The 25,939-nt window shown below is 40.9% G+C and overlaps 1 protein-coding gene across 8 annotated transcripts in view; it reads right to left on the reverse strand.

Annotated features, from left to right (window-relative positions):
* Window positions 1–11,081: 11,081 nt before the first annotated feature.
* The window catches only part of COL5A3 (collagen type V alpha 3 chain), a 137,223-nt gene continuing 122,365 nt past the window's right edge, over window positions 11,082–25,939 (reverse strand). For 3 of the 8 annotated variants that reach the window (XM_081318843.1, XM_081318842.1, XM_081318846.1), the window contains 14 exons: window positions 25,641–25,694; window positions 22,448–22,501; window positions 21,599–21,706; window positions 19,077–19,130; window positions 17,338–17,391; window positions 15,479–15,586; window positions 15,327–15,380; window positions 14,900–14,935; window positions 14,433–14,486; window positions 13,600–13,858; window positions 13,285–13,397; window positions 13,064–13,132; window positions 11,849–12,085; window positions 11,082–11,298 (listed from right to left, as the gene is read on the reverse strand). In XM_081318843.1, the coding sequence (XP_081174969.1) occupies window positions 11,152–11,298; window positions 11,849–12,085; window positions 13,064–13,132; window positions 13,285–13,397; window positions 13,600–13,858; window positions 14,433–14,486; window positions 14,900–14,935; window positions 15,327–15,380; window positions 15,479–15,586; window positions 17,338–17,391; window positions 19,077–19,130; window positions 21,599–21,706; window positions 22,448–22,501; window positions 25,641–25,694 (1,401 nt within the window). In that variant the 3' untranslated portion in view covers window positions 11,082–11,151. Of the gene's footprint in view, window positions 11,299–11,848; window positions 12,086–13,063; window positions 13,133–13,284; window positions 13,398–13,599; window positions 13,859–14,416; window positions 14,622–14,899; window positions 14,936–15,326; window positions 15,381–15,478; window positions 15,587–17,337; window positions 17,392–19,076; window positions 20,044–21,598; window positions 21,707–22,447; window positions 22,502–25,640; window positions 25,695–25,939 lie in introns of those variants that run through there. The other 5 variants (XM_081318847.1, XR_014025282.1, XM_081318845.1 and 2 more) reach the window with 5 other exon arrangements.

Here is a 25,939-nt window from a genome sequence, read left to right on the forward strand (position 1 = left end):
AAAGGATACTAAACCATTCAGGATCGTTAAACAAACAAAAAAAACCCTAAAATAGCTGTGAACACTTCAGAAGGCTCCCTTTTAAATGATGAATGGCCAATCCAATGTGAAATATGGCTCAGTTTAATAATGGTAGAACAGCCAGTCAGTCGTTGTTTCATCACTGCAACTGAATTGCTTCACTTCTCATCAGCTGCCTTACAATCTCACAAACAACCACGCAGTTGCTTTTTTTGTGTTTGCAGTGCACTGTTAATGCACATTTGTCATCCTTTTCAGGATATTTTATTATGGGATGCTGTTGGATTTTTCCTCATTTGCAAGTAGTGCTTGTTTGACCACTTGTTCTGTACATATCGTCCTGTCTCCAACCTTCGCTTTGTAGCAAAGGTTGTTGAGAGTGTTGTGGTGCGTCAGCTTCCACAATTCCTGGATGAAGCGGACTATCTGGACCCATACCAGTCTGGTTTCAGACCCGGTTACAGCACGGAAACGGAACCTAGTGCCTGGGTTCTGTATCTTGAAAAAACAAGTCACAATTGGTATATTTGCGAGACCAACTGCTGCCATTGTTAACCTCCCATCACCCGGTTCGCTCCCACAGAGTCGGCCTCCTCAGAGCTCCGTCGGTTAAGCAATGCCGGCTGGCGACCCCTAGGGGGAGAGCCTTCTCTGTGGGCGCACCAACCCTCTGGAATGAACTGCCTCTGGAGCTGCGGATGGCCTCCGACCTTCGGTCCTTCTGCCGTGACCTGAAGACATGGATGTTCCAACAAGCGGGCCTGGACTGACTATGGTTTTAAATTTGGTTTTATGGGGTTAAATTACTATGTATTGAACATTTCTACTATTTAATTCTTCTTTAAGTTTTGTATTTTCATGTTCCTTTTTAGTTTTTATTGTTGTGAGCCGCCCTGAGTCCTTAGGGAGAAGGGTGGCATATAAATATAATCAATCAATCAATCAATCAATCTCCACCCACCCACCCACCCCCATTTCTCAGACATCATAAAGCATCTCTTCACCACCATCAAGGCGTACAAAAATTTCCCTTGCTCTATGTTTGATCCTACCCTCCTCACTTTGCACTAGAGGAAAAAAAAATGCTTCAACTGTGCCTGTGCAAAGCCTCAACTTGCAGGCAAGGGGTATTTATGACTTGTCCCTCTCCACTAGCAGGGCAAACCATTGTGTATAAATAGAGAGCAAACCCCACTCCTTTCTATCACTGATGATGTTACCTAGCTGGGTAATGAAACATCTGCAAGAAAACAACCAAGTCCAGAAAGCACTAAGGACTCCGCTGCCCCTCCTCAACTTACCTTTCATTATTTCAAGAACTGTCGCTGAAGCTCCTAATAAGTTAGATTGAATGCTCTCGGTGACAGTAGGGTGAGCCAATGGATCTTGGCTTCCTCTGAAGGGATCCATTTCTAAACATAGAACCAAGCAGTCCAGGTAGTTTTCTGCCTTAAATATGAGATTATTTTTTTAATAGGAAAAAGGCAGAAAAAATGCTTATGCAAAGAAAAGATGCTTTCATTTCAGCATAATTTTGTTTAACATGAACTGCCCGGACAAAGTGATAAAAACATTTTTTTTGGCACGACAGTAAAAAGCCCAAAGGTCATAGTCTGCATAGGGATGAATTTATATTGCCATAGACAGGAACTCTGAAAGGCACCTATATCCCTATAGGGACATCAACAAGAAGCAGAAAATATGCCACTTCTTCTATTATTCTTCGTCTTTTTTCTCCTTAAGATAATCTTCCCCACTTAATGCTGTCCACAAGGCCTGAACCACTATCCCCATAGTCTGACAAACGGAAGTTCTAGCCAACACTTCTGGATGGCACTAAGACAGCCAGTATTTGTCACCATTTGTCACAAGTTTGGAAAGGCCATCCTTGCCGTGTTTCATTAAGAGTTGGATAGTCCGGGAGTGACTTTGAGATCATTCCTGATAAGATCATGATTGTCCTCAACATTTTTGGAACACAAAGTCCTACATGATGCAGGAATTAAGCATGGACTCATCAATGAAGCATCGACTTCTTGCCCAGCTTTTTGGTCTTCCCAAATGTAGCTTGTATATTTTGCATGTTTTTTTTTATTTTTTTATTTTTTATTTAAAAAAAAAGAAAGGCAGCTGTGGGAAAAATGATCAAAGAAGTAGTAAGCCACAGAAATAGAAACTTAATACTTAAAAATATAAGTGGGGAGGGGTGTAGGATAAAAACTATATATATTTGTACTAGTTTTGTGCTCTGCCATCCATACATTCAGAAATACATAGTTTTGTTCACCAGGACATGCTTTTGTTTCTCCCATCCGTTGGTGTTCAGGCATAAGAAAGCCAGAAGGCTTCTATAGGTGACATTCTCTGCCACTTGTTAATTGTTTTCTCATTTTTCTAACGTATTAACAGCCTCTGAGTATTTGGGGTGCTGCAGGCTAAGCAAGTTGCTGTGGCTATGTGAGCCGTGGTGATGCAGTGGTTAGAATGTATGTAGTACTGTATGGGCTACTTTTGCTGACTGCCAACTGCCAGCAGTTCGATTCTCACCAGCTCAAGGTTGACTCAGCCTTCCATCCTTCTGAAGTCAGCAAAATGAGGACCCAGATTGTTGGGTGGGGGGGGCAATATGCTGACTCTGTAAACCGCTTAGAGAGGGCGGTAAAGCACTATGAAGCGGTATATACAGTAGGTCTAACTGCTATTGCTATCGCTATTTGGGGTGCTGCGGGCTCAGCAAGATGCTGTGGCCATGTGACCAGAAGGCTCAGAGATCATCAGCATGCAAGAAACCGCTTGGTGCTATTCTCAGCTTTTGAATACAAATCAGGACTTGGCCCTCATTTTTGTGAGGCACGTTAATAGCCCTTTCTGTTGTGCGCTCACTCTCTCCACTCACAGCTAGTGATGCTGACAAAAGAGAGGACGGGAAGGGACGGTAGAGGATTGTGAATATTCAGTGCCTGCCACGATTACTGCAGCAAACATTGTCGGAAGATGATTCCTCCGTGAACTGGCACAGGATTGGGAAAATGTGCGGAGCCGGCAATTTCCTTTTTTTTTTTGATAACACAAAAACTAGAAGGGTTACAGCTGAAAGATTTATGAAGGTTATGGTGGATCTCTTGTTTCCCAGAAGATAAGCCTCCATTTCTTGCTGTGGCTAGAAACAGGACACAAACCTTGACTAGTGCCTTCAGGGAGGTTTCTAAAATGTCTCAGATGACAAGTCAATCACCTTTAGGAAAGCCGAAGAGAAAAAAAGGAAAAAAAAAGAAGAGAAACACCACAGCTCAGGGGCAGCTTACCAGCTCTGCATGCAGATCATCCTAGGTGCAGACCCCAGTGTCCCCAATTAAACGACTTGAGGAGCAAGTAAGAAGCCTGAAGCTTTCCAGAGTTATTACAGAGGAGGGATCATAGTTCCATCTGTTCTACCCATTTAATATGAATGTTTCCTGTGTTCAAAAAACAGGTTATTTTTTTAAAGGCTCCCTGGAGTTGAGTTTTACTCCAACAAATGCATCTCTATGCAATTTTTTTTGGCAACAATATGGAAGTGAGCTGTCACTACTTTCTTGTAGGATAATTTCTTGATTTCCTTGGGATTTTCTGATAGGATCTTATCCAAGCTCTAAGCCTGTCAAACCTTGCCAGGGGAGGATCACAACTATGGGATCAAAGCCCTGCCCTTTTTTTTTTTACAGAACCACCTTCAGAAACCCCCACCTAAAGGTTCTGTTTAGCTTTTTTGGAATTAGATAGCTAGGCGGTGTCACCAATAAAAAATACCCTACAGCTAGCTTTATCGCTCAGAACCCAAACTTTAATGGTAGCATTTCCAAACTAATCAAAATCTTTATGAGCTTATTGTGATCACATGAGTTTGGTGCAATCTCTGGATCTATTTATTTAAGAGTTTGGATAGGTCGTGCACAATGCTTCATAACATCACACAGAAATCATTTGTCTTTGCTATTTATGGAGATTGTAATCCAAAACATCCCTTTGTAACTTCATTCATAAAATTCAGTGTCTTTCTCTCAATGTGTGGTTTCCAGAAGCGTTAGGCTAATGGCAATCACAATTATCTCTGGAGAGCATTCTTATATCTGGAAAGGGTAAGATGGTTTGGGAGTCCTCCAATGTTTTTAGGTTACATCCTTTAATTTAGAGTGACCCAGAGAATGGCAGGACACACAGAGTGTTAAATAAAATTTAAATATATTTAGCAGAGTTTTATGGGAGCCCTAAACCTCAAGTCACAAGGGAAAGTGGCCTCTCTGGATAATTTGTTCCTCTTATGTGCTGAGTATGATCAGGATTGTTACTACTTCTAAATATATAGAAAGGGACCTCCCCTGATAAATTCATTGATTTTCTAAGTTTGTAATGGTGAAGGCAGTCTGATAGGTATTCTGGTGCCAACTGGGTTTGCGTTATAATTGGGTTTATATGTTATAATTGAAAATTGGCAGGTAGTACCATTACTTCAATCAAAGTGTGATATATGCACAGCCACATGCCCTACTCAACCAGCTGGTAATCTGCACCTTTGTGCAATTTCAGCACCAAAGACAAGGCTAATAAGCCACCCAAAGTTACCTTACTAGGGAGATGGGCAGCATATACATTTAATTAGTAAATAAATTAATTCCATATTGAGCTCATTACAGTCTTTTAAATGGGAGATTCCCAGCATATCAACAATTTTAATAGGACAGAATATCTATAGCTCAAGATCAAACTATGAAGTTCCCGATGCTCTCTGAGCTTGGTCATTTGCCTGCAGACACTTTGTTATGCAACAAGTTAACATCCTCATGTCCAGTAGCAAAATAACCTGGCTAACTGTATGTTCCTGAATGAATCCATGTTGAAGCAATATGGTTCTCTGCCCTATGTGCATTCTATCCTTTTGATATTTCAGTTAAAATAATGTGGCCGAATAATATATTCCAGCCACGTTACCAGCCTGTTTAATCTGAAGAGTATTCACTTTTCTCCATTCCTATTTTCTCCTGTTGCCTCATCAGATACTGTTTTGATGCCATAAAGCTGGCTGATGAGGATTTTTTTCTTTCTTTTTTATGTCCTTGTTTGCTCTATGTCTAAACACACCAGACATGTGCAATTTAAAATGCCCACACACAGTTTAAGGTCAGGTGTCTCTTTTTTTCAAACAACATGTATTGCTGCAAGCCAGGATTTCTAAGGAAAGAAAAAGTCTATAGATTTTAAAAAGTTCTCTTAAAAAAAGCAGTCTCTGGCTTCAGTCATCTTCACTATGTGTCTGGGGCCGTTTTTGTGTCTCTGAATTACTGAGTGATCCCATGCTCAGAGCAATCAAATGCTTGAGACCATTTAACAGTATCCAACATCACTCTTTCTTGTATGGAGAAGCAGGTTTAGCACCCCCAGCTTCTGATCACCGAGGCCTTTTTTACCAGTTGCTTTAGGTATGTTGATCAGTGAATTCTTCATACAGGCATAATGAGCCTGTATGCATAATGCTCTCTTGAATTAATAATTGATCTGAATGAGATGGAATTAAGGAGCCGCTGTATAGTCATCACAAAACTTGACTTTGATGGACTTTTTTGAACATAGAGGTTACTGCTTCTCCACATTCCCCCCTCCCCCCAAAAAGACAGACTTTTTTTTTTGAAGACAGAGGTTACTGCTTCTTCACACTACCCTCACCACAAATGAATTAGTTAATACATCTAAATTTGGGGTGGTAACCGAGAATCATTGTGGTACAGGGTCAGCTTTGGTTCAGAAAAGTTCCAGTTCAAATCTCTGCTCAGTCACGGGAGGTGTAGGTAATATTGAGGATACTCACTTTCTGGGGTGGTAGAACACTAATAGAGATGATGTGAGATTTTGGTATGGGCTAAGAATTGGAAATATTGCTGACCAGGTAAGAATCACTTCTAGGAGGAGGCTTCAGTTGCATCTTTGTGACAACCTGTGTAGTCATTGCAGAAACCAATCCAACTTCACATTTGAAAACTTTCAAATATAATGAATTGGGCCCAATTCCTGTCTTCCAGATGTGGTAACTCTTTAGATGTGTTTGTACCAAGTCACCCACAAACCTTCAGCTGTCATGAGTTAGGGTGAATCCTTCTGTGAGCTATGGTACAATATACCAGGGGTCCCCAACCCCTGGTCTCTGGACCGGTACTGAGCTGCAGCATGTCCGCAACTGGTCCACACAAACAAGCAAAGTCCCATCTGTGGGATGCAGGCAGCACACAAAACAATGCACCCTCTGGTCCGTGGAAAAACCTTTCTCTAGGCAACCGGTTCCTAGTGCACAAAAGGTTGGGGACCTCTGCACTATACAGTAAATTACATGGCTCTAGAACAGGAATGTGTATTTCTTGTAACTGGAAGCAACCTACATAGTGAGGGCTATCCATAATCCATGATCTACACGTGTTCTCCTAATTTTTCCCCTTATCTTTGTCACATACACCTCCAAAGCCCCCTGCCAACTACCATTCTGAAGGCAGGGGGAAGTTGAGGAACAGGCAATTTTCATTACAGTGCCAGCAAAGAGCATTTCTAAGATAACGCAGGGTTTGAAGGAAGCCTTCAAATATGTTTCATCACCACCCCAGTACTTTCAGCTTCTATAGGGATAGCAGAGATTATAATCTAATGTAAATATGGATGCTATACTGGGGAGGGGATTTACAAAACACAAAAGACTATTTGACTATTGAGGGCTTAGTTCCAACAAATCTATTTTCCCTTCTCTTTTAGGGCTGCAGTATCTGGCCAAAACCACAAATATTTTGCTTTGAGTAGAGCTGACAGGGAAGATATGGTAGCTTGCTTCTCTCAACCACACTATCTATTTATCCCCGTTCAAACCTTCTGGGAAATTAAAAGCTTGCTTTATCTTTTGTGATGGGGGGAATTATTTTTTAAAGAGGGCAGTTTAACTCTACACTTTCCATAGCCACACATTAATTGAGCTAAGTTGGGAATGAGTAACCTTTATTTTCATTTAAAATATTTGAGAATGAAGAAAAAGGCAATAGTGTTACTGAAGCACTACCTCCTTCCCATGAGAATTAACTATGAGGTCAGTGGGAATAATTGCAGCTGGAAAAGTTCTTGGCTATCTTGAATGTTTTAACTAGAACAGGCATGTCAAACTGATGGCCCGTGGGCCGGATGCATCACGCCAAAACCGCACCCAACCCATTGCCGGAGCCTTGGTGGAGCAGTTGGCTAATGCCTCCTTAAGTAACACCAGCTGCCTGCAATTAGTGCAGGTTCGAGTCCCACCAGGCTCAAGGTTGACTCAGCCTTCCATCCTTCCCAGGTAGGTAAAATGAGGACCCAGATTGTTGGGGGCAATTAAGCTGACTTTGTAATAATGCTGCTTGGGTGTGTGTGTGAAAGCCCTAATAAGCAGGCATATACATAGAATGAAGGCTACTGCTAAGCTTGTAAGCCGCCCTGAGTCTTCGGAGAAGGGCGGGATATAAATGGAATTAAAATAAAATAAAATAAAATAAAAAGTCTTGATACGTCACACAATGTCACGTGACATTGCGAGTTTGACATGCCTGAACTAGAATATTTGAACTTGAATGTTTCACTAGAGCTTGTTTAATTGCAGTGGGTATAAATATATACTGCGTATCTGTGTGAGTGTCCATTCACATGTATAAATACAGTAAATATATAGGTTTTATTAATCTCCTTTTCCTTCTGATTCCTTTTTACTTCTCATTTCTCATAAGCACCCCTTAATGGATATATCATGATTAAATAAGATTACAGGAGCTAATCTGCCAGTGCTATTGTTACTAGTTTTGAACTGCATTAATTCTGGGCCCCATTTTATAAAGCAGACACCATCTATGTATTTAAACACTAGCTGTTGTCCTCGCTCTAGATAATGCTTAAAGTCCTTGTATTCAAAATCACAATTTCTTTGAAGGCTGTATGAAAATCTTGCTTGGTATAACTCATCATGCAAGTGGGATGTGTTGTTACTTTGAGAAGAAGGACAGGTACTGTGCTGATGATCAGAAGAACTGTCCTCTTCTCTTCCTCTATCCACTTCCTTTTAAAATATTACTATTTAAGGTCAGGCCCTTGTATTAATAAGGAAATGGTCTTTAGCAAATCCCTGATAATTAAGTCCCAAGAACGAATAAAAGGAACAGTTCAAAAAAGTATGGGAAGAGACAGATAATAAATATTTGAATTTAAGAGTCAATTTGCTCTATTTAACAGCCCACTTGCTGCTAAAGATAATACACATCTATAAAAACACATTCCCATTTTGCTGTGGAAGTTACTGTAGGAGAAGGGAACTCTTCCCATTTAGACTTTCTCATACACAACATCCTGAACCTTTATTACGGTCACTATATGACACAGGCCCTGATGGAAGTAAATCACTCTTTCTTGAACTTGACTTTAAAAAAAAGCAACCCTTCTGCAATCCTAGCCAATCAGAAACCTTAATATCATATGATGTCACAGTGCCATCTACATAGCACAATAGGGTTGTGTTGAGATCACAGAGGAAAGCTCAAGCTCCCACTGACTAGAGAGGAAAAGTAGGATGCAACCTTTTTGTTAGGACGCTGAGCTTGTTGATCAGAAGGTTGGCAGTTTGGCGGGTCAAATCCCGAGTGCCGCGTAACAGAGTGAGCGCCTGTTATTCGTCCCAGCTTCTGCCAACCTAGCAGTTCGAAAGCACGTAAAAATGCAAGTAGAAAAATAGGGACCACTAAGGTGGGAAGGTAACAGCGTTCCGTGCGCCTTTGGCGTCTAGTCATGCCGGCCACATGACCACGGAGACGTCCTTGGACAAGCGCTGGCTCTTCGGCTTTGAAACGGAGATGAGCACCGGCCCCTAGAGTTGGAAACGACTAGCACGCATGTGCGGGGGAACCTTTACCTTTACCTTTAATTCCTGTATTGATAGATTGTCACACCCACAAATATGTACCACTATTTCATGCCAAGACCCTTTAGTTTTAGACAGGAATTAAGAGCAGAGTTAGTATAAACATCATGAGCTTCTCATACAAACAGTGTAAATGGGGCATCTGGGATTCTATGAAACCCATGAAGTGGGACAATATTCCTTAAATGTATTCTTTCACATTTCAGCTCAGCACTGGTCCCTGAGACACAGTTTTCAATGCAGAATTAAATCTCCATCTGATGTTAAGAGCTGTTAGTGAGTAGCACAGGCTGAGAGCGAAAGTCCCAGTTCCAGAGATATTCTCCTCACTGAAGCAAAATAACAAAATATGTCCCTTCTCCTGTCAAATACGTAAGGCATTAGTGATAGAAGATTCTACATGTGCTTCGCTTCATTTTCAGCAGTGAAAGTGCAATAACTATCAAGTCAGTGTCTTCCCACAGTTAGGCTTCACTCTGCTGAAGTCTACCTCTGTCTCAGCAAGGAAAAAATATTGGTTGTCTAACGATCAGGCAGAATTCTGATTATCACTCAAAAAAAAACAACACAAAAACAAAGAGGAAGTCTATCCTGCACATAGGACATTTGGTACACAACTCCAAATTCAGAACAGCCCAAACTCAACCCAGCGGTTCTCCTATCCAGACACTAGCCCTAAAATCCTGCATTAGGGAGTCTTTCCATTCCAGCCGATACAGAAATGGTGGGCAGTCGTGTTTTGTGGTTTAATGAGGGTTGTTAGAAGAATACAGTAACCATCATACATCTGTGGACACATACATACCCAGTTTGTTCCACAGCCTGAGATACATGGAAGCATACAAAATAGGGGCACTTAGCACCAGAGTGTGAGGAAAATTCAGTGATAAATGATGAACATGGCACAGTGCAGAAGGCAAAACACAAGGTACAAGCTCCATCTCTGAATAGGCTGCTGGGCTTCAAGGAGTCTGCTAAGTGTCTTGCTAGCAGAGAATCAAGCTTTACTATACTTTCTTTCCTCCAGAAGGAGAAAACATGTCAGAATCACTAGCCATACGTTACAACAGTCTTCCCCAACCTATTGCTCTACAGCTGTGTTCAGTCTACAGCTCTCAAAATTTCCAGTCAGTTTTCCCTCTCTAAACTAATGGTGGTTGCTAAGTTGGGGGAGAATGTCTTATAGGAATCTGCTGAGCATGAATAGAATGATAGAATGAGAGACTAGTGAGTATGGCTTGTGACTACTCTTTCCAACATAAAAATGATGGTGGGTTATGGTGAAGTTTTTGTAGTAAATATAAAAAATGGGAAACAGGCATTCTAACAGCAAGATTTTGTACGTCTCGCTACCCAAGCACCATTTGATCTTAAGATAGGAAAAGAAGATAGTGATTCTTTTTCCCAAGAGGATGCAGATTCTAAGCATTGTATCTGGATAGCTTTTGGTTGTTGTAGAGAAATATATGTCACTTAATCTCCGTGGTAATTGGAAGGAATGAGATGGAACAATCCTATATAGACTATCCCAAATTGCATTCCACTGTCCTGTCAAGACACTTATCAGTTGAGTTGAATTCAATACAATACAGTTAAAAAATAAGGATATCCTATGCTTATTCCTTAAATCTTATATCAGTACAGTATCTTATTTTTCTGTGTTTGCCTGTTAGTTCCAAAACTATTGCTCTACTTCTCCATCCTTTCCCGTTGCCCATGCCTTAGAGTAGATGGCTGTGCCAATGGATTGGTCCTGAATTTCCAGTTCCCAACATGCTTCAGGCATAATCTTGACATCCCCATGTCCTTTTTGGGGTGAAGTTCAACTATGGAGAATGTGGTTTCCATTATCCCCATCGCTACGGGTGGCCAGATCTGACCAGTCAGTCCAGTGCTTCACTAAGATGGCGTAATAGCACCAATAATGGAGCTGCAACGAGAGAGGGCCCTGGCTCAGTCTGAACCCTGTGCAACTCCCAAAGAGTCACACCCTGAGGGACCTTGGCCGCATAAATAGGAGGCTGTCATCAGGTTAAATACAACGGCAGGTCTTTGCAAGGCTGACTCCATTCCTGCACCCCTCCATCCCCCCCCACCGCCCCAGTGCAGAGAGAAAAGGCTTTTAGATCTCTCTTTTCTAGAGGTGGTCCAACATGGTCTAGAGGGAGTGTCCATCTTTGGAGGGCTCAGCCACTGAAGCAGACCGGGCCGAGCTCAAAGCCAAACTTTTGGTTGGCATCGCCAAAATCCTGAACAGCCACATCAACCAGTGGTAGATGCTCCACATGTTGCGTCACTATTTGTAAAACTGTCCGCTCCTGACCTTTGCGAACCTGAAAGTAGAGAAGATAACTTCAAAAGCAAAATCCCGAGAATGTGAAATAACGGCTGCATCAGGGTTTGAAAATGTTTCATCAGAAAAACAGTAGATCAAACGTGCTTGAGAAAACAGAACTTCTCTTAGTTTGGCAAACATGGACCAAGCAGGCAATGGCTCTAAATTCAGAAAAGTATGGGTATTTTTCTCAAGAGTGGAATAGAGAGGAATATTTTATTCTGGTCTTTTAACGTCTCTTCCCTATTATGGCTCATGTGAAAGCTGGAAAATGCTAAAAAAAAGAGATGAATGTAAGGGAAGAAGTCATTGAAAGGGTTTTTCGGAGCAGATGATTTTCCTTCATGATAATTTTGGAATACTCAAAGTTCCATCTATGAGATGGTGATCTCATAGATCAAGACCTTCACTTCAAGGTCCAAATGTAATCACTGTGAGCTGCAATTCACAGAGTCATTTCACGTTGTGGGGATGAAGATCAAGGAATACTGGAGTAGTCAAGAGATTTTTTTTTTTTAAAAAAAAAAGGTAAAAGAATGCTCTCTCACCTGGCAGCCATCATACAAGGCATGGATGGGAGTATCTGTGCTGTTGTGCATCAACTCCACATCATTGAAAGCCCGAAAATGCAGTGCCTTCATGTGGCTGCGGGTGTCAGCTTCATACCAAGCAGCCGTATTTTGGCAGAGGAGGGTGAAGTTCTGTCGGGCAACGGCACTCAGCAAGCGTAGGAATGTGAGTTGAGTGACCAGCACAGGATTGCCATCTACATCCACATAGGAGAACTGGGAAGGAGAAGCAGAAGGAGAAGAGAACTGGTGGGTTAACAGAAAGCCACTATGTTCCTTCCAGTCTAAACTGCAACCTTCTCACAAATACAGACACAGAGTGGTCATAATTATACTACACACTAAGCCTTTTTATGATCTATTGGGTTTGAACCCAGCAATTATACAATGTAAACAATGGTTTAGGTGCACTGTTTGAACCCTGCAGTTGCCAAAAGGGCCAACACAGTCCTAGGCTGCGTTAACAGAGGGATAGAATCACGTGAAGTGTTATAATGCCTTGGTAAAACCATACTTGGAATACTGCATCCAGTTTTGGCCACCACAATGTAAAAAAGATGTTGAGACTATAGAAAGATTGCAGAGAAGAGTAACAAAGATGAACAGGGGACTGGAGGCTAAAACATATAAAGAAAGGTTGCTAGAATTAGGTATATCTAATTTAATGAAGAGAAGGACTAGGGGTGACACGATAGCAGTGACACAATATCTCAGGGGTTGCTACAAAGAAGAGAGGGTCAACATATTCTCCAAAGCACCTGAAGGAAGGACAAGAAGCAATGGATGAAAACTAATCAAGGAGAGAAGCAACCTAGAACTAAGGAGAAACTTCCTGACAGTTAGGACAATTAATCAGTGGAACAACCTGCCTCCAGAAGTGGTGAATGCTCCAACACTCCAGCATTGGAGATTTTAAAGAAGAGATTGGACAACCATTTGTCTGAAATGGTATAGGGTTTCCTGCCTGAGCAGGGCATTGGACTAGATGACCCCCAAGGTTCCTTCCAACTCTGTTATTCTGTTATCCAATCAGTTATAAATCATATGTGAAGAAAGATGGCTTGGCCTTGCATATGGATTTGATGCTGCACTGGGCAATGACTTTGATTATCAGAAAATGGGAAATAGTACTGTGTTCCCTTTCCAGATTTCCTCTAGGTATAAAAGCAAGCTGGACAGAATGGAAAACGTTACCTTTTTGCCTCTTTTGAAAGTGCTGAACCAATTTCCTGGTTGCTCCCTGCTCCAGGCGGCAAGTCGTACCTAAAGGCATAGATTTCAAACTGTTGCTCACCTTAGGGTTTTAAATTCAGGTTCCTGAGCCAAGTAACCTGTTTGAGGTGCTAGTAGGCCAATTTACATAGCTTCTGATCTTTTTCCTGATCACCTCTTTAGTGGTCAAGTGAGCTACTTACAGCCTCAAATTTCTTGTCAGGGAATAAGCAGGTTTCTCCACCAGCTGTGAAGTTACAATAAACTTTGAAGGCATCTCGGCTGCATCCCTGGTTTGGATCAATCCAGTATTCCCCTGAAGAATATTATGTAGACCAGTGCAGAAAGGGTTAGGGAAACCAGGAGGAAGTGGTCCCCTCACAATCAGAAAGTTACACTTTTGCAGATTCTCCCTCTTTCCCCAGTTACCAAAGGCAACACACAGATCCCTTTGGCTCTCAGAATTAGGATAGACAGCACCTTCTATTCGGAAGTTGACACTTTCACTTCCAACTCACCATCTTTGAGATGAGCATGACAAAGCTGAAGCTCCTTGCAGACCCTGGCTGGACTGTCCAGAGTGCCCACTGGGCATCGCATCAGCTCCACCTCATTACGTAGAGAGCTCAGGGCTGCCAAGACTTCTGCCAGTCCATCAGCATCAGGATCAATATCCTCCTCCCCTGGAGCATCCCCCTGTTCGTCTATCTCCCAGTCTTGGCGGCTTGTCCGCCCGCCTCCCATGGGCATTGGATTCTGCAGTTCAGCAGGGTGGCCCTAGAAGTAGAAAAATGAAAAACAGGAAGAAGACTCCAAAGTGTGTGTACACACGTGGCGTAAAGTTAGACCCGATAAAGAACCTGGATGGGAGATCACCAGAGAATTCTAAGACTTCAGCCAGGCAGAAAATATTTAAAACTTCGTGGAAGTAAGGAAACCACTTCTGAACTGTTATCATGTACACATCCAGGAAATGACAGGAATCAAATATAAATCAAAGGAGACCGTTTAAATTGATGTTGCCAAATCTCAAACCAAACTCTTCATTTTTAGCATTTCTTTTGAATTTTGCAACGTGTAAAAAAATGTGGACATATGCAATATTTACATTGCTAGAAATTTACACAACGATGTATGCATTTTAATATCCCTCTCTCCCAATGTGGGAATTTCTGCACGCTTTTATAACTATAACATGTATTATTAAGAGAAAATACAGTAAATATGCATGCAGCGGGGAAAAATGGCTAGAAAAATGCATATAGATACAACACGCCTACGATAACCTGGAGAAAGCTGTATAGAACATAGGTGAATTTTGTGTAGAAATTGTAGTAAACCATTCACTTACTGGTGGTCCTGGTGGCCCTGGTGGTCCTGGATCACCTTTTGGTCCAATAGGTCCCTGCAGGAAGTTGGATCAAGAACTTGGTACCAATGCACATATTCCTTTCTACCACTGATCGTATCTGGAGTTCTGGGAGTAGCAGTTTAGCAATATCTGTAAGCCCAACTCCGCTTGAGTAGCTAGTGTCAGGAGCTAAGGATAATAAGCACCATTCAGAGCCTCCCTTAAGTGCACCTCCCTGCCCATGATTAGAGTAATAGTAATAATACATTATAAATCAACCAAATGTACAATTTGTGATACGTTGGTTGCCCTCTGGATTACAGCTATCATCTTTCATTGGCCCAGAATTGGAGTTCCTTTGATACAGACTTTCAAAACTAAAGTCCTAAAAATAACAACTCATGTGTAGACAACCCTGGTTTAATCTCTTCCTCTTCATGAGCCCTGCAGTATTGGTTGAGACTTACCGAAGAGCCTTTGTTGCCTTTTTGTCCCAGATGGCCCTACGGAAAGACAGAAAGGGTCAACAGGCGAAAGGAGCCCCTGGATATAAGAAGAAGATGGCAAAACAGCGTAAGAGATAATGTCCTTTTGCAAGGAAACTAAAGAAATAAAGACAATGTCAGAAAAGGATGGATAGGCAACTATAAAACAGTACTAGGGATGGAAATACTGCGAGAATAAATATGTTTAGATAACCGAGGAAGAACAGAAGAGAAAGGCAAAGCCACGTAGAAGGAAAAAAAATAACCCGGGTATGGAAAAGGGAGGCAAAAGTTGGAGCGTCCCGGAGAAGATCTGATACCAATGAGCCAATATCTTTGGCCGTTACTGAGGGGGAGCTTTTGAGGAATTATTTCGGAAGCTACTTAGAATCTTGCACTAAATACTTACCGAGAGGCCAGGAGATCCAGGTGGGCCTGGAGGACCCTGAGGTCCAATATTGCCCTTAGGAGGAGGAAAATGAGTATCAGTATTGTGTGCCTGAGGGGACTCTTCCCATCCAGACTGGGAAGTCTCATCTCAACCAGGTTCCATCTACTCACAGGGTCGCCCTTAGTGCCTGATGTTCCCTGGTTCCCTGGCAGCCCCTGGTCACCTTTTTCACCCATCTCACCTGGAGGGCCAATCAACCCAATGAGTCCTGCATGACCCTAGAAGGAAGAAGGGAACTGCTTAGTTTAAAAAAAAAGATGAGGGAGTGAACAAATGAGCACTCTAACAAAGCTGGGAGAGGAGATCTTTGAAACCAGTGAATACTGAAAGGTGGGTGAAGATAGGTATGAGATACTTCACAACATGGAGGCGAGAGGTTCTGTGCCCTCATTTTGACCAGAAGTATTAAGGGGTGCTGATATATCTTAATTTTCTGCTGCCTCGCTTCAGGAAAAGTGGCTTTTGTTCAGCAAAGTAGCTACTCCATTGCTGAGAAGCTGCTTCTCTTCATTGGAGTACTTCAGTCAAAGTTTTTTGAAAGCAAAAGGCCATTTTAAAGTTATATATTCCCCATCCCTAAGCATACATACATACATTCATACTTCTGGATCTTGCCAGAAAAGAGAATTTCTCCAAAGCTAAATAAAGGCCATATTCATACAATGAATGTAACCATGGTTGCTGCTAATGCTGGGTAATGATGTAACCTGATAAGCCAGTGGCGGCCATGCTCCCATCAAAGAGCAAGAAGCCATCTTGGCTGAAGCTATCTAGAAGCTGGTGGGTTTTGTTTGTTTGTTTGTTTTTTGTTTGGGGAAAATATTATTTGGGGCAAAGGAAGTATAAGACAGGCAAGTGGACCCAGAGCAATTCTGTATTTGTAAGATCCTCTAGAAATTTGCTTTTAAGTCAAGAAGCAAGAAAAGTAGGTTAGCACTCTCTTAAAACTATATTTTGCTCAGCATAGCTGGCCGGGGGATGTTAACTTAATCCAAAGCAACTATGTTTCATATTAAAATTGTGACATAATGCACAATTGCTAATGTCTCAGTTGACCTAGGTGGAAACCTAGTTGAGTTTCTATCAACTGTCTTACCTTTTTTGAACAATACAGCTGAACAAGAGGAGTTTAGACTGTGGCTAAAAACCCACCCCTACTGACTGTGTTCATACAACTGTATACACGACACTTTGCTCCAGTTAAGCATGACATGAGAATAATAGATATTATTCAGTAGATAGACTGGAAGCCCACATCCTTACTTAATACTGGTAGTCTTCTGGTCACAACCCTAATTGGAACTAGAATGGCTAAGCATTGGAAGTAGCCATTATGCAAAACATCATGTGACCATATTGCTTAGCGAAAGTGATTCCTGCAGTCCTGGCTGCAATGGGTAAGCAAGGACTACATGGTCATTTGGTAAGGACCTCATACTCATCAACCACTGCTTGACACTGTCTAGTTCTCTTTTCTCATGATCCATTCAACAAGCTTCCCCCCCCCCAAAAAAAAATAATAATAATAATTTGAGCTGAGATTCTCCATTCTCCAATAATGCATTGTTCTGTTGGTCCTTTGTGAGTTAACAACATCCTAAAGCAATTCTGTTTGATAGTTGGCGAGCTCTCCCCCACCCCTCCCTGCAAGTACACGTAGCGCTGAACACCTCCAGATGTGCTTAACAATCTCCTCTTTAACCTAGCTGAATTATAGCAGTTCTGGGCAGGGAGGCAAATATAAAATTCTCAGTTGAGCTACAATCTAAGGCTCATCAGCTTCCTGGGTCATAAATAATGCAAGACCCCATCTAACCGTTACAACAATTGAAAAGGAAGGTTCAAGATTTAACAAGGTAGCTGCAGAAAGAAGAAGCCTTTCTAGGACAAGAAATGATGCAGTTGGAGACTGTAAGATCTTTCATTTTCTACTCAGGCAGGAATAGTTTATTTATGTTTTTTTTTTTACCTTCTCTCCCTTGTAGCCAGGATCACCTTTGAGACCAGGGAGCCCTGCAGGGCCCTATGAAGAGGAGAACAGCTGCATTTAGAATGGAGCTCAAAAAGCACTGCCTGAAAGCCTCATGATAACAGAATAACAGAGTTGGAAGGGACCTCGGAGGTCTTCTAGTCCAGCCCCCTGCTCAGGCAGGAAACTCTATACCAGGGGTGTCAAACTCAATTTCATTGAGGGCCGCATCGGCATTGCGGTTGCCCTCAAGGGGCTGGGTGGGTGTGGCCTGGGTGGGCGTGGCCTACTGGGTGGGCGTGGCTAGAGTGCATATGGCCTACTGGGTGGGCATGGCCAGCTCTACATCATTCACATCAAGGGTGCCTATGGGGGCCTGGGCAGGAGTGGGACAGATCTGAGGGTCTCTGGCAGAAGGAGGGTCTCTGGGCCAGGGCCAAGGCAGCGGGGGCCGTTCCCTCACTGTTTCCAGGATGGCTTCGCGGGCCACATGAAACCACTTCGCGGGCCAGATCCGGCCCCCGGGCCTTGTGTTTGACATGTCTGCTCTATACCATTTCAGACAAATGGTTGTCCAATCTCTTCTTAAAAACCTCCAGTGCTGCAGTACTCCCAACCTCTGGAGGCAAGTCATTCCACTGATTGTTCTAACTGTCAGGAAATTTCTCCTTAGTTCTAGGTTGGCTCTCTGCTTGGTTAGTGTCCATCCGTTGCTTCTTCTCCTGCCTTCGGGCGCTTTGGAGAATAGGTTGGCCCCCTCTTCTTTGTGGCAGCCCCTGAGATATTGTGTCATTGCTATCATGTCACTGCTACTCCTTCTTTTCAGTAAGCTAGACATGCCCAATCTCTGCAACCTTTCTTCATGTTTTAGTCTCCTAATCATCTTTGTTGCTCTTCTCTGCACTCTTTCTAGAGTCTCATTGTCTTTTATATCGTGACGACCAAATGTGGTCTTACCAACACGATCAGCCAGCGAGGCCCTCCAGAGTAGGTAGACCCAACATTGGATCTTTTTTCTTATTTTTGAAGTTTGCAAAAGTTTAAAGGGCTACATGAATTCTTTGCAGAGGCTTAGACATTCATTTCATCCTTTAGCATCCCTAATTCTTCCCCACTCCAGATGAGTAATGGCCTCATCCATTTTGGGTGCATCACTTAAAATATGCTATGCAAGGCTGAATATGGTCTTTGGGCCAACAGGATTTGAGCAATCTTACAATAAATGGTCATTTAGAGCTGGAGTCAATAACAAGCCACAACCCAGTGACCCCAGAAGAGGAGAACTGTTACTCATTTGGCCTCCCTTATTCTGACAACTGTTTCCTTCATATAGGTTCATTCACATCTATTCTTTGGCATGGCATCGGTTTATAATTTAATCTTGGCTAATTCATTAAAATCATAAGTAGCAATTCCCTGTGGGAACTGAGCCTTAATCAACCATGCATTTTGGTATAATAACTGCTCAATGAATCAGAATAAGCAGCTGCTTCCCTCACTTCTTTTCTTTGAAAAATAATTTGGAAAGCCTACTTTCACTGCTGGACTGTTTTGTTTTTTTGCTATTAGAAGGTCCTCCTAACATTGCCCCCAACAATAAATAGCCATGTAAGGCCAACACTAAGGAGGGGGGGAAAGGGGAAAGTGATTGTGAAAGCAAAAGAGCCTCAGCATTGTTAACTGACAAGAATATCAGGACAAGAGCAGCCGTTGTGCAGAGGCCATTTCTTTTTGCTTACCATGGGGCCTGGGGGGCCTGCCTGTCCTGGAGCTCCCAATAAACCAGGTTCACCCTAGAGAAGAAAGAACTTGCAACATTAGCAACAAGAATGAAAAGACTTTTGGAGCTAAAAAGTAAATCTGGGCAAACTCCCCCATTCTCTACCTCATCTTCTGCCTGTGACAAAGGCTTTGTTTCTATACCCATGCAAAGCTTTGAGGAGGTAACCTTGAAGTGGCTTGCCAAAATCATTGTTGCTGCTGTTGTTGTTTTAGTTGCTAAGTTGTGTATGACTCTTCACAACCCCATGAATCATCACACACCAGGCTACCTCATCTTCCGTTGTCTCCCTGAGTCTGCCCAAACTCAAAATCATTTGCCCTCCCTCTTAAAGCCTCATTCCACCTGCCTCTCCAGCAGTTTCAAGAGGAGAGCAGCATGTGCAAAACTTTATTAGAATTAATAGAATTGACAAAGGAAGCTTTGAGGCTACACAACAAATCAATAAAGGGAGCTGTAGCACCAGTTCTCTTCAAGTATCTTATCAAAAGAAAACCTAACTGCTGTGCACATTAAACTCTTGTATTTGCTTTCACAGTAATGAATCTTAAAAAGAAATTACCCTTTAGAGATACTTTTTATGTGTCTTTTATGGGTCCATTATTATTTTTTTTTTAAAAAGTCTCAACAAGGCTATGGGTATATGTGGAGTCAAAGCAAGTTTTCAATCACCTTGTAATTTTCTTTTGACTAATAAGATGACTGTGCAATATTATGCGGTCACTTACCATGATATGTTCAGTTAGTCTTCTCTCAAAATATTTTAAGATGGAGAGCTATTTCCCCCTGCTCTTATTGAAGAAGGGTGGGGAGAGAAAGAAAGAAAGGGTTCCTTGCAAAATAGCTGTTCTTTTCTTTCTCCTTGTGAACTCCATCAAGTGACAAGACAGTTCAGAACTCTCTGGTAAAAGTTTTGCTGCATATTTCTGATCCAAATTAAGAATTGGTTTTAGAAAATAGCTTAGGCAAAGCGTAACTACCAAGTTCACACAAAATCATTAAATCCAGGGTTTTGTCCAATCCTGTTCTAGTTCTTGATACATCTGGACTTCTTAGAACAAAAATCAACATGTGAAATTTTTACAGCTATGAACATTCCCCCACAAATGTTTAGAAACATGCTCTTGAAACAATTTTTTCTCTCTTAATATACTCATTTTTTAAAAAAAAAATCTGATAACAGCATGAGGCATTGAGGAAGTATGGAATTTAAGAGACATATATTTGGTGGAAATGTCATAAAGCTCAACTATTCCGGAAGATGATCCATTATAGGATGAAACATGTCCCAAATGCTAACTTTCCTTTTCTACCAATTACTTAGCTTGGTTTTATACATATTTTTCCCAAGGATACTTTATGCTTTTTACTGGAAATCACATTTAATTCCTTTATAAATGACAGTTTAAACTCTGAGAGAATGTAGTATAGTCTAAAATACATTATATTTGAAAAACAAGTCAGATGTTAGTTTCAGTTTAACTTGCAAACTCTTTATAAGTTTCTTATCTAAATTTTGATTTCAATAATAGTTAAAAACAAGTTTTGAAATTACTGGAATGGTAAAATGGTCATGAAACTATCTTCATATTTGTTTTAATCCAAGTTAATATATCTGGATAAAAGTAAGATGTTTCTTCCGGTTGAATAGTTTCTCTTGTCCTTTAATTTTATCTTTATGTTACTCTGCAAACTTTTCCATGTAACATATGTACTTTATGATTTTTATTTATTTGTCTTTTTCCTCTTTTCTTTTAAAATAAACAAAGAAGAGAACAATTAATACATTAAAGGTTTTCTTAACTAAAAGGTGCAGATCATGATGTACTATGAAGCTGGATCAGAATTTGCTAAAAGGGAATTCTTTAATCATTACTCACTAAGCCATATAAAATAAATGGCCTATAAACTAAAGGAACAGTATGGGTGCATCTAACGGAACTCCATGCTCAGCTGGCGCTTTCTTTGATGTCTTCACCACTTCATTTCCCTCAGCTGACAATGTGGACAACTTTAAAATGCTGTGTGCTTCCCTTCTGATGCACCAAAAGCTCTTTTGAACTACAGCCACTCATCTGAAAGGGATCTAATAAATGACCCTGGACTTAGTCCATTCATTCTTTAAAGCGAAGTTTGTTCCAAAGAATAGAATATTTTTCCACCCCCTTTCCAACCTTATTATTCCTTGCCCAAGCCTTCTAGAGTTAGAAAGATTTTTTTTTTCTAATTTTTCAACTAAATCCACCTGCTAGTAGTTCAAGCTTCATTGCTTCTGGTCCTCTATTTTTAGACTGAAATACAAAGGCTCACCTTCTCCTCAAACTCTTTTCACACTTATAAAAAAAAACCTTGATTTTCTGCCTTGGAACTTTATTGTTAATGTTTGCATTCTTCTCCATGCAACATGATATTGCATTGATTGGCAGCCTATTCTCCTTCATCCCTCTTGTCAACCACATGCCAAGAACTGAAGATACTTACTGCTGCACCAGGAATTCCACGCAGACCTTCTGAACCAGGTTGGCCTGGAGATCCTTGTGGGCCCACCGGTCCCATTTTCCCTGAGGGACCTTCGGTACCAGGTTCACCCTAGGGGCAGAGAGAAAAAGAGAGGAAAAACACCCACTTATATACAAATATTTTAATTATTTCAAGATTGTCCAATGGTTATACACTATTTTCATGGAGCAGATGGCTTTAAAGAATACTAAGTTAATTTGGTTTATTTTGCTTTTTGAGCTGAAGGATAGAGGTGGCTATTGTAGAATGATTTCCTGTATAGGATGTTTTGTTGTCAAGAACAACAAGCCCATCTCCTATGCCAGGGGTCGGCAACCTTGGCTCTTTTATGACTCGTGGACTTCAACTCCTAGAATTCCTGAGTCAGCTATGCTATGCTGACTCAGGAATTCTGGGAGTTGAAGTCCACGAGTCATAAAAGAGCCAAGGTTGCCTATCCCTGTCCTATGCATACATATGTACAGAAATTAATTAGATTGACAATTGAATGTTATTTCTTCTGATATACTTGAGGGGCTATATGGCAGAGGCTGCAACATGGTGTTTTCAATCTTAGCAATTTTAAGATGTATGGACTTCTTAAAAGTTGTTAAGATTGAGAAACAACGTATGTATCTTCCAGCACAGAAATGCCACTGCTACTTTTCAGAATCTTGTATCTTAGATATTTGCCTCACCTCAGTCCAGTCCTGCAGGGAACATTGATAGTGGAATAGGTGTGTGTGTGTGGGGGGGGGAACAAACAAAAGAAGAGAGAAACTAGCATTCCTTTATTGGATATCAGAATAAAATTAGCTTGCTTTCTGTCACCTTGGTCCCTTTCTCACCCTGTCGACCTTCACGTCCGGCTGGCCCAAAAGATCCCTGGAACAGAAAAATGAAGTCCCTGTATAAATCACTTGGATTAAGATCTTGTGGTTTAACATTTTTGCCCTTCTTCTAGACAACACTTAGTTCTCCCAATTTTATTAAATAAACATGTTGAGTTTTGTTCTAGCCATAAGCTTATACAAAAATTAAACAACTTGCTATCATTTTCCAAAAAATTGAGGCAAATCACACATAATAAAATGGACAGAGTATTAGAGAGGAGACATCCCCATGGAGTGGAAATATATATATAAATAATTCACATCACAGAAATAAAATATCTCTAAAAAGTACACATGGATTGTAATGAATATTGTATTTTATTCAGAGAATTAAAAAGATGAGAATTCATATACATTTGCTTAACTTTAAGCAAAGCCAATAAAAAAATATATGATTTTCCAAGTCAACCTTAATCTTCTTTGTAAGCAGGACAAAATATGCCTGGGTTGATTTTTTTTTGTGAAGGATTCTTTTCATTTAAAACAGCTCAGAAATACAATATAAAATAATCAGGACCAAGAAAGAAAAGTTACATATTTTCTATTTCATCTAACATATTGGAGAGCATGTCTCTTAATTTTGGAATTTCTGCCAAAGGAGAGAACATAACATTTATTTCCAGGTGAGTTTCTGATGTGAAATTGCAAATGCATGATTTCCTGTATGCATTTTAATATTGTTTTCAGCTTGTTTGTGAGAAATATTTTGCACTTATGGAAGAGGGAGTGGGACTGGGAGGGAGGATGATCAAACAGAATTTCTGTTTTCATAGTATCCATTCTGTTTTACTGGCTGTATGATAGAGCAATATTTGGCTGCATCATTTTATTCTGGCAATTTTAAAAAAAAAATCTTTTAAAAACATTGTGAAAATGTTTTCTTTCGTGACTTTTTTTAATATAAGGAGCATTTGTATATAGCTTCTCATCAAGTGTATTTTCAATGTGAATTCCCCAAGAAATTCATTTTGTTTTATTTTTGCAAATTACCTTGTTTTCCTTTATTGCATAATTATCCAGATGCAGGCTTTCTTGAAAGGATATTTCCCCATTTTTTTAAAAAAAAACAACAACAAATCAAATTACCATCTTTTGGCTAAGAGGGCTCTTGTGCCACAAATATCACATCTTTAATCTATGCCCAATTTTCCTTTAACTGTTTTATAGCCCATCAAGAAAGTAGTTAATAAGATTTTCAACTAATGTATAAACATAGCATTTCCCTGTGCTTGGTTACTGTGGGTTGTGCTTTACAGTCTTTGAGTTATCAGAGTGGTGATTCCATGGGTCTGTTATTTTGGTTTAATTGTCATCAAATTGAAAGTAGATCGTGAGGCAAAGATTGATGAGGTGCATGATTATGGGTATTTCAATCTAAGTGTATTGGGTTAGGTCGAGTGTGTTGTGTTGTGCTGCTACCATCGATTTTTTTCACTAAGTTCAGATTTAGGGACATAAAGAGTGCTGTGACATCAAATGAAAGTATACTTTCATTTTCTTCTATTTTTAGGCCTTTGATATTTTTTTTGGAGGTACTGTGGTGGGAAGTTGATAGAATATTCACTCTCCTCTGCGATGTCCAAGTTTTTTTTGTTCTATAGCTATGTTGCATGTTGGAGTCCCTAATGATGATATAACTGGATGAACAGATTTGTCGGATTTGTGTATTTTGGAGCGTCTATAGTAGCATAGGGGGAATGGGTCTAATGTATTTGATCTACCACTGTTCTTCTTTTGTGAACTGACCTTTTTTGATTAGGTCATTAAAGATTCTGTTGACTGGGTCATCTAGTTTCTCTATTGGGTTGGTGCTTACTGGAATGTAGGTTTCTTTGTCCTCCAAGACTTCAGGTTTTTGTATATAGTGTGTGCTGTCTATGACAACTGTAGTTCAATATTTGTCTGTTGGGAAGATGGTGATGGTTTGGTCCTTCTTTAGATTTTTGAGGGCTGCTCAGTTCTCTGCTTCGAGTTGCTTCTGATTCTGTGTTCTGGTCTGTGGTATTATTGTCTGTTTTATGTTTTCTTGCATCTCTGTGGCAGGTCCTGTGTTTTAAAATCCTGTTTCTTAGGCTGTAAAGAATTCTAACTGATTAGCATTGTTTAGGGCAGGGGTAGGCAACCTTGGCTCTTTTATGAGTCGTGGACTTCAACTCCCAGAATTCCTGAGCCAGGAGTTGAAGTCCACGAGTCATAAAAGAGCCAAGGTTGCCTATCCCTGGTTTAGGGTATGTCTATACCTATCACTGGAAATGAGAACTGCCTCCTCCCTTTTGGCCTTCTGGAAGGGTATAAAAACCTGGCAAAACCTGGGACCCCGAGGGGGGGGCTCACTGCTGGAGGTGGCTGATGAGGTAAAAAGACCTTACCGCTGTCCTGTCTGGCTTTTAACAATGTTAGGTGTTTTTTTTTAGTAATCTGTGGTTCTTAATAATATTTTAACTTTGTGTTGTTTTAATCTTTTAACTCTTTTTCACTTGTTTTATAACCTGTAAGCCACCCAGAGTCACTTTGGAGGGGAGATGGGCAGCACAAAAATTAGAGAGAGGGCGGGGGGAGAAGAGAGAGAGAGAGAGAGAGAGAGAGAGAGAGAGAGAGAGAGAGAGAGAGAGAGAGAGAGAGAGAGAGAGAGAGAGAGAGAGAGAGAGAAGGAAGGAAGGAAGGAAGGAAGGAAGGAAGGAAGGAAGGAAGGAAGGAAGGAAGGAAGGAAGGTAGGTTATAGTCGGGGTCTTTTTGCAGGATATTGTTCTGCAGTGAACTGTACTCATTTGGATTCAGGTATCTCTTTGTTTCCTAGGGAACACTTGAGCAGTTTGTTTTGGAGTTTAATTTCCTTTTTTCAACTACATTTCTTAGAAATGTAGCCTTGATGGTGGTTGCCAGCATTTTTGTGCATTCTGGGGTCATAGTTTGATCCAGTTGTTCTTGAGGAGTGGTGGTATTTGAGCATCCACGATCATTAGCTGCATCCCTTTTCAGCCACTTTGTTGAGCTACTTCCCTTCCAGTTGTGCTGTTTATTGGACATATGTATCTGATCCTGGGAGGCAGAGAATGCCGTCATAGGCGTTCATCCTGAAAGAACAGTTGTTCCTTGAAGGTTTGCCTATGTATATGTAAGTCCCAACTTACCCTCTTCCCTGGTGGCCCAGGAGGACCTGGTTCCCCAAAAGCTCCAGGTGGACCCTAAACAAAATTAGAAAAATAAAACAAAATGTATTGTTTCTAAGGACATCGTTTGGGAAAGCACATGTTGCAGCGTACAGAGACATTTTCCTGATGCCATAACATGGTCTGATGTAGATCAAATTAGAAAAAAGATGTCCCTGACTGCAATGAAACTTAAGTTATATTTGATTGGACTGATATAAGATTCCTGCTATATATAAATATGCCACTACACATGAATGCAGTGTTTCTACTTGTGACAA

Source organism: Vipera berus, assembly GCF_964194415.1.
Source record: "Vipera berus genome assembly, chromosome: 2".
Classification (NCBI taxonomy): Eukaryota; Metazoa; Chordata; class Lepidosauria; order Squamata; family Viperidae; genus Vipera; species Vipera berus.